This window comes from Stomoxys calcitrans, chromosome 4, assembly GCF_963082655.1.
Source record: "Stomoxys calcitrans chromosome 4, idStoCalc2.1, whole genome shotgun sequence".
NCBI lineage: Eukaryota > Metazoa > Arthropoda > Insecta > Diptera > Muscidae > Stomoxys > Stomoxys calcitrans.
In genome coordinates this window covers 77118055-77129138 of record NC_081555.1, presented here as the reverse complement: position 1 = coordinate 77129138, position 11084 = coordinate 77118055, and the positions used below count along the sequence as shown (strand labels likewise).

Here is an 11084-nt window from a genome sequence, read left to right as displayed (position 1 = left end):
AGTCTACAACAATTTTTTACAATAATTTTTGATGGTTTGACAGAAGTTTGGTATGTAGAAAAAAATTTTGCCCTTCAACTAAATATATTTTGCATAAATTTTTAGCAGAATCCATGGTGGTGGGTTTCGAAGTTTCGGCCCGGCCGAACTTGGAACGCTTTTACTTGTTATACCCTACACCACTACTGTGGTACAGGGTATTATAACTTAGTGAATTAGTTTGTAACACCCAAAAGGATGAGAGTTAGACCCATTGATAAGTATACCGATCGACTCAGAATCACTTTCTAATTCGATTTAGCTATGTCCGTCTGTCTGTCCGACGCCCATGTTAATTTGTGTACAAAGTACAGGTCGCAGTTTTCATCCGTTCGTCTTAAAATTTGGTACAGGCATGTTCTTCGGCCTAGCGACGAAGCCTATTGATTTTCAGTAATAATACAATAAAATGTTCATTTGTCAACAGATTCTCTCGGAATTTAGCAGGAAGGACTTTTCCACGACTCTCGACATTACTGGTGAATTTCGTAGAAATCGGTTCAGATTTAAATATAGCTCTCATATTTATAGTGCAAGCACATTTATTGACCAATCTTGCCAAAATATTGCACAACGCTTTCCTAGGCGATTATCACAATATCTGAGAAGTTTGCTCGAAATCGGTTCAGATTTAGGTATAACTATCATAAATATGTTCGTCCGATTTGCAGTAATTGTGCAATAAAATGGTCATATGTTAACCGATTCTCTCGAAGGCAGGAAGGATTTTCTTATGACTCTCGACATTACCGGTGAATTTTATAGAAATCGGTTCAGATTGAGATATAGCTTCCATATGTATGTTCGTCCGATTTACAGTAAGATTGCAATAAAATGGTCTTCTGTTAACCAATTTTCTAGAAATTTGGCATGATGGATTTTCTCTTGACTCTCAATATTACTGGTGAATTTCATGGAAATCGGTTCAGATTAAGATATAGCTCTCATAAATGTATATGTATCCCCCGATTGTAACTTCTAGAGTCACAGCAAGCGCATTTATTGACCCACCTTGCCAAAATTTCGCAAAACGCTTTCCTCGATGACTGCCACAATATCTGAGGAGTTTGCTCGAAATCGGTTCAGATATAGGTATAGCTCTCATTTATATGTTCGTCCGATTTTGAGAAATATTGCAAAAAAGTGTTCATTTGTTAACGGATTCTGTCGAATTTTTGCAGGAAGGATTTTCTTATGACTCAATGTAACTGGAGAATTTCATAGAAATCGGCCCAGATTCAGATATAGCTATCATATATGTATATGGCCAGATTTTCAGCCCAAGAGCCACTGCAAGCGTATTGTTTGACCAATCTTGCCAAAATTTTGCACAACGCTTTCCTTGACGATTACTACATTGTCATATAGCTCCCATATATATGTTCGTCAGATTTTGGGTAATTTGCAATAATGTTGTCCATCAAAATTGGTTCAGAATTGGATAAAGGTCCCACATCGTATTTATAGGGTAGGTGTAGGGTATTATACAGTCGGCAGCGCCCGACTTTTGCCCTTCCTTACTGGTTGTGTTTTAACTTTGTGGTTTTGGAGTTCATAAATGGTACCTTTTTCAAAGTTTGGCAAGGCCGTTCGTTATGATGTTTTGATTGTTTCAGTTTGAATGCATACGGATTCTACCCAAACACTATGATGGTAAGACTCATGTAATTAATTTTATGTTTTGTATTGCTAAATTGAAAAACAAAACTGCAGCTTGCAGTTGCAGTTGCAAGTTTTTGATAAACTTGGGAATGATCAAGAAGTACTAGAGCAGGAACTCCAATGTCTTCCATATAGTTGATTCAGAGATTTCAATATAAGAGCAGTATAAATGCTCGAAACTCTGTCTCTCTATCGATCACCATATAGTCCTAACATTTTTTTATCGAATATCGACCAAATACTACTTAAGTTCAGATATATCTCTATTTATTTAGAAAATCTATATTTTGAAAACATCAAACAAATATTTGTATTTCTCTCGTATAAATTTAGAATTATAAATTAAAATTTTGTAGGAGTCATTAAAATTTTTACATACATACAATCTATATGTTAAATGTTTTTACTTACTTATAAATTCATAATTACTTTTTAGTGAGAAAGTATTTTTCCACTCCAAAAAAACAATATGAACTACGAAATACAAAATAAATTTAAATGATATTAATGTGAAATTTGCTAGCAATAAATTAATTGATATTCGTAATTAAACATCCGTATTAAGTTCGTCGGTCGGCAGTACACCATTTGGCACTTTGCTGGAGTGTGTTAACGACACCTGTGGGGAAGCAACAGCATTCGGAGTAGCAAGAGTATAAGATCGAGTTATAGACAAGAAACTTAGCTTAGATGGAGCGGTACGTGGACGTATTAAAGAACGACGAAGGCGTTTGTGTGTTATACGCCTATGTTTGTGTCTCGCGGAAGCTTTGGGAAACCGTTGATATGTGCTAAAGTCTAGCTTTCCCTGTTTCACCAAGTTATCCCGATTCATTTCCCAATTCTGAAACATCAACAGAGTTATAGAAAATTGTTTTTGCAAATATTATAACTTAATTACTTTCATATTTTTATCACAGTTTAAACGCATTTGTATCACATCGTAGTTGTCCAAGACATTACGAACTAACCAATTTATTCCGGATGAAAGATTTATACTCGAATCGGTATCTGCAGATCTTTTATCATATATGCATAGTTTTATGGCACTACCATATGTTGCGGCCATTGTATTTAAATGAAAGGTGTTTTCTATATCATACAGCTGGATGCATTCATCAGCCAAATCAGCTTTGGTGGCGACCAGGAGGATTGGTTTTCCAGCTATATATGAATCCTTCAAAGTCATATCCAGGAGGCGAAACGATTTTTTTAAATCCTGCCACTTTGATGACATATCAAAACAATAAATTATAGCCATTGTCTGAAAATAAAAAAAGAGTAGATATATTAAGCAAAATATCTCACAACCAAGCATTAAAACACTTAAAAATATAAAGGCCTGTACAAAACCATTCTTTGGTGACAGTTTATGCTGAACTCGTGAACGCTGAACCCACATGATGTGGTTACATCTGTCCTGTAGGAAGTCTGGGGCTAAATGTCCCCAAGTCACCACTTTTGTTTTTTAAATATTTATTTTAAAGAAATAAATAAATACATTCATATATGTGTAAACTAATAATGTCTGATTCTGTTCGTTTTGAAATTTAGTAAAAAGTTCGAAAATTACGGACTAAATGATTAAAAATTTTTATATAATGTCCCTACTAACATACTATTGACAAGACCCCATATATACTGGAATGTCTCTATACATATATTCCCTAACGACTTACTATCGACAATGTCACTATTGATTTCACACAGCATGTCTATAGCAAAAAACATGGGCTTGGGTACAATTTGTCAGTATATTTGCAGACAAAGTCAATAGTAAGTCATTATAGATTTACTATCGACAGGGTGAAAATAGATTGAAAAGAACAAGTTGCTGTTGAGTAGTTAATTTTGCAAAACAACCACCATTCAGTGCTTGGGAGTATTTTTATCTCGAATTCATTGCCGCTACAGTGAGATATGAGAAATACCTCTCTGCAAACTGAGTCATATGAAAGCGTCTCGCTGTCATTTTTTAAGATGAACTGAATTGAAATTGTTTGCAAACTGTTTGCTTTCTCATATAAAAAACCTACACGTGTATGTGTGTGTGTGTTTACTCAGGCTTTTGCCAAATCAACCACGTTGCCTTCTTACGAATTTCGTACTACAAAGGCAGACGACAGGAAAAATACTTTATCTGAAGCAAAATGTACACGAATACATGCATTGTGCAACGTTCACTTACTAAAATCTGAATCAATCTGTCTTTTAACTGAAGGGCTCCTTTTTTGCATTAACTCATCTCGTTGTCTTGGTGTCTTGGTATTTGTTTTACTCAATTCTCAATTGTCTTATACAATGTTGTATTTTTAAACGAGAAGATCAGTTCTCAAGATACTTCACGATTGTTAGTGTGTCTTGAAAGCAAAAATGAATGGTCTTGCACAGGCCTTTGATACGCCAGAGTAAAAACGGTTTATCCACGACATATTGGTGTCTAAAAATTTAATCTAGACGAACAATTATTTTTCCATTTGGATCACAAACAAAATAAATAAAAGAACGGAACTGCTTAAGGATAAACAAGTAAGAGCGTGCTTAGTTCAGCCAGGTCGAATCTTATATATCCTCCACCATGTATCGCATTTGTCCAGTTCTATGCGCGGAATCTATTTTTAGGCAAACAAAGGATTTTGAATATAAAACTGTTATGCTATTGGAGCTATATCAAGCTATAGTCCGATTCGGATAATAAATGAATGCAGAACATTGTAGAAGTCATTGTATAATTTATCAGATAAGAATTTCGGATAAGAATTGCGCCTTGTAGGTTTATATGGGAGCTGTATCAAGCTATTGATCGATTCAGACCATGTTGCAGGTCATGACAGAAGCCGTTGTACAAAATTTCTGCCAAATCGGATGACAATTGCGCCCTCTAGAGGCTCAAGAAGTCAAGATCCCAGCGGGACACACACACAATAGCACAACCTTCAGTCTGCCAGTATGTTTTCCGATGATGGACAGGATAACTGTGAAGTCTGTTCCAGCCAATGACACCGTAGACCTCTTCAAGTCTAGATTATTCCACATAATTTTGGAATGCCCACAGCCCACCCTTTGTGACCATCTATCATTCGTTGTCCTTCAGTCCTCGTCCTGAAAACTTAGCTTACATGTCGCTACAGTCATACCCACAGATTCCAGTTCCCCTAGAACGTGTAAGGTAGTTCCAAGTCTCGCAAACTCATCTGCTTTACAATTCCCTGCATTAACTCTGTAGCCCTAAACCCAGAGCAGGTGAATGTTGAACTATTCAGGCTTTTTTTTGGGAGATCTGTGACTGTCGAGAGCGGTTTTAGAACTCAGAAATACGTTCTTCATGGATTTAATGTCTGTCTAAAGATATATATCCCAGTTGTCGTTATGACATTATATCTTAGCCATTCCACCTTTTCTTAATTGCAAGGATCTCCGCTGCATTGGTCGGGTAACCTTCTCGTTATGAACAGTTCCAAATTTTCAAAGTACACCCCAAAGTCCAGCCGGTCGTCTAGTTTGGAACAATCCGTGTAGAAGTCTATGTAACTTCTATTACCAGGGATATCGTAGTTCCGATCGTAGCTATCAAAATTGGCTCAGGGTGTAATCCACACTGCCTGGAACATCGGACATTGTATCAAGGTTAATACAGTGTCACATGACCAAAGGGAAAGCTCACTTAGACTCACAGCAGTGGTCGATGCAAGTTGTCTTGCCACAATGTCCAGAGGCATTAGACGTAGCATTAAATTCAATGCATCAGTTGATGTCGTCCTCAGTGCGGCTTTGATGCACAAACAAGTCATCTATTGGATCCGGTTAAGAATTGAACAGTAGCTGGAACTTTGAATCGCCGTCCACCAGACCACAACACCATATAGCATTTTAGGTCTGACAAGTGCATGACACGCAATTTAAATCTCCAACTTTTGCCAATGGCTCTCTTGCAGGTGCATGGGGCAAGAAATGCCTTTTTGCCCTTTCCAAAATGTTGGATTTGAAGTACAATTTCCTTTCCGGAAAAACACTCAGGCATTATGCGCTTTCATTAAATGGAAACTTCTCTCCTCCAAAGGAGTCAGCTGCCACTGTAGGTAACTTATATCTCCTGCTACTTCTGTCATGCACTGATTTACACCTAGACCACTTTCGGTATCTTACTATGCTTTGACACCTATCTATCTCTTAGAGTGCTGAGAAACTTTCCCCTATCCGAAATTGCCACGTCATCAGCATACCAGCGACCACTTTTACAACTTTTTGTTTTTTCCGCCCTTAAAACTCTTTTCGCTTGTAAATGTTTTGTTTTATTTTAATTATTTGCTCTTATAAATATTGGGTTGCCCAAAAAGTAATTGCGGATTTTTTAAAAGAATATAAATGCATTTTAAAAAAAAAACTTAGAATGAACTTTAATCAAATATACTTTTTTACACTTTTTTTCTAAAGCAAGCTAAAAGTTACAGCTGATAACTGACAGAAGAAAGAATGCAATTACAGAGTCACAAGCCGTGAAAAAATTTGTCAACGCCGACTATATGAAAAGTCCGCAATTACTTTTTGGGCAACCCAATAATTGAATATCTTCATTTACGTTACCAAATTTCAAAGCAGTGAACTTAGAGACAGAATTAATAAGGTGAAGTGGGCACCACTTCACATTTGTGACAATAATTAAAATAGACTCACTTTCAAATGTCTATTCTCAGATTTTATAAGAATTTGAAGAATTATTTTCTTTTCTTTCTTTTATACCTGCAATTTTTATACCCTCCACCGGACTGCAACTCATCAAAATATCCATTGCCGACCCTATAAAGTATATATATTCTTGATCAGCATACAAATCTAAGACGATCTAGACATGTCCGTACGTCTGTCTCTTGAAATCACGCTACAGTCTTCAAAAGAAGAAATATTGAGCTGAAACGTGCACAGATTCTTTTTTTGTCCATAAGCAGGTAGCCACCATATAGACCGATCCGCGATTTTGGGTCTTGGGCCATAAAAGTCACATTTATTATCCGATTTTGCTGAAATTTGGGACAGTGAGTTGTGCTAGGCAAATTGACATATATCTTCAATTTGGCCCAGATCGGTCCAGATTTGGATATAGCTGCCATATAGACCGATCTCTCGATGTAAGGTCTTGCGCCCATTAAATGCGCATTTATTGTCAGATTTTGGCAAAATTTGGAAAAGGGAGTTGTATTAGACCCTTAGACATCATTCTTCAATTTCGCTCAGATCGGTACAGATTTAGATATATCTCCCATATAGATAGATCTCTCGATTTTTGGTCTTGGCCGAAAATTGGGACAGAGTGTTGTGTTAGGCTCTTCGACATTTTTCTGCAACTTGGCCTAAATCGGTCCAGATTTGGATATAGCTGCCATATAGACCGATATCTTGATTTAAAGTCTTGGTCCCATAAAAGGCGCATTTATAATCCGATTTCACTGAAAGTTGACACAGTGACTTATGTTAGGCTTTTCGACGTCCGTGTTGTATATGGTTCGGATCGGCTTATTTTTAGATATAGCTACTTAAAAGATCAATATTTTGTTATACACAATTGAATAATGACTTGGATATAGTTGCTATGGGGCATAAGGTATGCAGTTTTCACCGGATTTTGACGAAAAGTGGTTTACATATATACCGGAGGTGGTGGGTATCCAAAGTTCGGCCCGGTCGAACTTAAATTGGGGTGTTTTTATACTCTCCACTATAGGATATAGGGATACTAATTTCGTCATTCTGTTTGTAACTACTCGAAATATTCGTCTGAGACCCCATAAAGTATATATATTCTTGATCGTCGTGACATTTTATGTCGATCTAGCCATGTCCGTCCATCCGTCTGTCTGTCGAAAGCACGCTAACTTCCGAAGGAGTAAAGCTAGCCGCTTGAAATTTTGCACAAATATTTCTTGTTAGCGTAGGTCGGTTGGTATTGTAAATGGACCATATCGGTCCATGTTTTGATATAGCTGCCATATAAACCGATCTTGGGTCTTGACTTCTTGAGCCTCTAGAGTGCGCAATTCTTATCCGATTGGAATGAAATTTTGCACGACGTGTTTTGTTATGATATCCAACAACTGTGCCAAGTATGGCTAAAATCGGTCCCTAACCTGATATAGCTGCCATATAAACCGATCTTGGGTCTTGACTTCTTGAGCCTCTAGCGTGCGCAATTCTTATCCGATTGGAATGAAATTTTGCACGACGTGTTTTGTTATTATATCCAACAACTCTATTAAGTATGGTTCAAATCGGTTCATAACCTGTTTTGTTATATATCCAACAACTGTGCCAAGTATGGTTCAAATCGGGCGATAACCTGATATAGCTGCCATATAAACCGATCTTGGGTCTTGACTTCTTGAGCCTCTAGAGGGCGCAATTCTTATCCGATTGGAATGGAATTATGATATCCAACAACTGTGCCAAGTATGGTTTAAACCGGTCCATAACCTGACATAGCTGCCATATAAACCGATCTTGGGTCTTGACTTCTTGAGCCTCTAGAGGGCACAATTCTTATCCGATTTGAATGAATTTTTGCACGACGTTATGATATCCAATGAATGTGCTAAGTATGGTTGAAATCGGTCCATAACCTGATATAGCTGTCATATAAACAGATCTGGGGATTTGACTTCTTGAGCTTTTAGAGGGCGCAATTCCTATCCGATTTGGCTGAAATTTTGCATGACGTATTTTATTTTTACTTTCAACAACTGTGTCAAATAAGGTTCAAATCGGTTCATAACCTGATATAGCTGCCATATAAACCGATCTGGGATCTTGACTTCTTGACCCCTAGAGGTCGCAATTATTATCCAATATGCCTGAAATTTTGTACGACGGATCCTCTCATGACCATCAACAAACGTGTTTATTATGGTCTGAATCGGTCTATAGCCCGATACAGATCCCATATAAATCGTTCTCTCTATTTTACTTCGTGAGCCCCAATGGGCGCAATTCTTATACGAATTGGCTGAAATTTTACACAGGTCTCCAACATATAATTTAATTGTGGTTCGAACCGGACCATATCTTGATATCGTTTTAATAGCAGAGCAACTCTTCTCTTATATCCTTTTTTGACTAAGAAGAGATGCCGGGAAAAGAACTCGACAAATGCGATTTTTTATAGGTGGGACTGGAATAAAACAACAAAGGTTAAATTACGAAATTATTATCCCTCAATCTCCATCCAACTGGTTAGCCATATACTTTTAATAATAAATGCTATCAATTCGTCGAAAGGTATTAAAGAAGCTTTGGAAATACAAGTTTATGTGCAGAGAATTCACCACTCTACTTTTAAGTTTCGATGCAATAAAAATAGCTTTTCTAAATTCGTGCAAATTACCCTAAATTGGTGATAGCATTAGTGTTTATATAAAATTGCCTTTCAGGCTGATGTTTGAATGCTATAATCACCATGTTTTAAATTTGTACCTGTTAATTTTATGAAATGTAAAAATGGCTACAAACAACTCTTACCCCAGCATAGTAATGATGCCAAATTCTTTGAATATCATCATTTCCACCGATTTCCGTCATCGAACACTGAACCTCCATAAATTTCATGGTATAATTATGTACTCCATTCGTAGAATCATAGTCCGAACGTTGAGTTTGTGACAGGTAATGAGCAATCTCGGTTTTCCCACTGTCCTCCAGGCCTAGGAGCAATAATTTTAGTTTTTTTTCTGGAAGTACGCCAACACTGAAAGGCCGCAAAAACACAATGATTACAAATGAGGTTCATGTTTCATGAATAATGTAGATGATGTTGATGTCAGCATATTTGACAGACACCGATATTAATGAAAAGACTGCACCTGTTTCCAGCGATTCTATGCCAACAACCACAACAAGAACAGCAACAGAATTTACATAGAATTACACCCATTAGCCAAGATGTTCAATGTCATGTTGGAACAATGTGTTAACAATGAACTCCTGCTGCAACACTAATCACATAAATATATTCTCCTTCGTTAAAATCTAGTTTCACTTTTTGTAATAAGAAAATCTAATGATGAGTTGCACTTTTCCTCGAACTTTTGCTCACATCATTCATTTACCAGTCTTTGTTTACGTTTATGTTAACCTCAAAGCGTAGTAGCACTATACTGATATGGTTGGTATACTTTATGTGGCAAACCCCATTTCCATATGGTGTTGCTTAGCAACCTGTGTGGCATGTTGCCGTAGAAACACGCGTGTAAGGAGGGCTCATGGCAAAGTTGTTGTAAATTGTATTGTGGCAGAAAATAAAGAAGTTTATGAAAAGTGCGCTTTATGGATTTCGGCTCCATTGTAGACAACTTGTTGAATGCATGCGGCGGTGTCATCATCCATGCTCTTTCATTCTCTAACAGTGTAATGAATTAAGTGCATACTGGTTTGCATTTTTATACCAACCACCGCATGAAAGATGTATATACGTTTTATACATCCGTTAGTAGCACTTCAAAATAAAGGGTGATTTTTTTGAGGTTAGGATTTTCATGCATTAGTATTTGACAGATCACGTGGGATTTCAGACATGGTGTCAAAGAGAAAGATGCTCAGTATGCTTTGACATTTCATCATGAATAGACTTACTAACGAGCAACGCTTGCAAATCATTGAATTTTATTACCAAAATCAGTGTTCGGTTCGAAATGTGTTCATTCACCGTAACGTTGCGTCCAACAGCATCTTTGAAAAAATACGGTCCAATGATTCCACCAGCGTACAAACCACACCAAACAGTGCATTTTTCGGGATGCATGGGCAGTTCTTGAACGGCTTCTGGTTGCTCTTCACTCCAAATGCGGCAATTTTGCTTATTTACGTAGCCATTCAACCAGAAATGAGCTTCATCGCTGAATGAACACATTTCGAACCGAACACTGATTTTGGTAATAAAATTCAATGATTTGCAAGCGTTGCTCGTTAGTAAGTCTATTCATGATGAAATGTCAAAGCATACTGAGCATCTTTCTCTTTGACACCATGTCTGAAATCCCACGTGATCTGTCAAATACTAATGCATGAAAATCCTAACCTCAAAAAAATCACCCTTTACTAGCTCCCGCTTTCGCACTCAAAAATGTGATTTGATGTTTTTGTTTTAGGTTTCTTGCTAAAAGTGAAAACGAATATAAATAAATTTTTGCAAATTAAAACAAGAATGTAAAAAGAATTTCACAGTCTTAAAATGTTACAATGTTAAGATAGAATTCTTGTTTGAGCTGTTGAGTGGAGCGGACAAAATTATTCTGTAACTCGTAATGGGTATTAATTTTCAGAAAAAATGTTCAGTCACGCAAGGAAAGCTACGACAGTGTTATCCATTAGGCGGGTGATGATCTGCGTCTGTTTCTAGT

General features: G+C 37.0%; 1 protein-coding gene across 1 annotated transcript; it reads right to left on the bottom strand.

Annotated features, from left to right (window-relative positions):
• Window positions 1-2062: 2062 nt before the first annotated feature.
• On the bottom strand, window positions 2063-10095 carry LOC106087462 (ADP-ribosylation factor 6). The gene is made up of 4 exons (XM_013252513.2): window positions 9549-10095; window positions 9208-9433; window positions 2603-2965; window positions 2063-2545 (listed from the first exon to the last, which is right to left on the bottom strand). The coding sequence occupies exons 1-4, from the start codon at window positions 9617-9619 to the stop codon at window positions 2249-2251; spliced, it is 957 nt and encodes a 318-aa protein (XP_013107967.2). The 5' UTR covers window positions 9620-10095; the 3' UTR covers window positions 2063-2248.
• Between the last annotated feature and the right edge of the window lie 989 nt (window positions 10096-11084).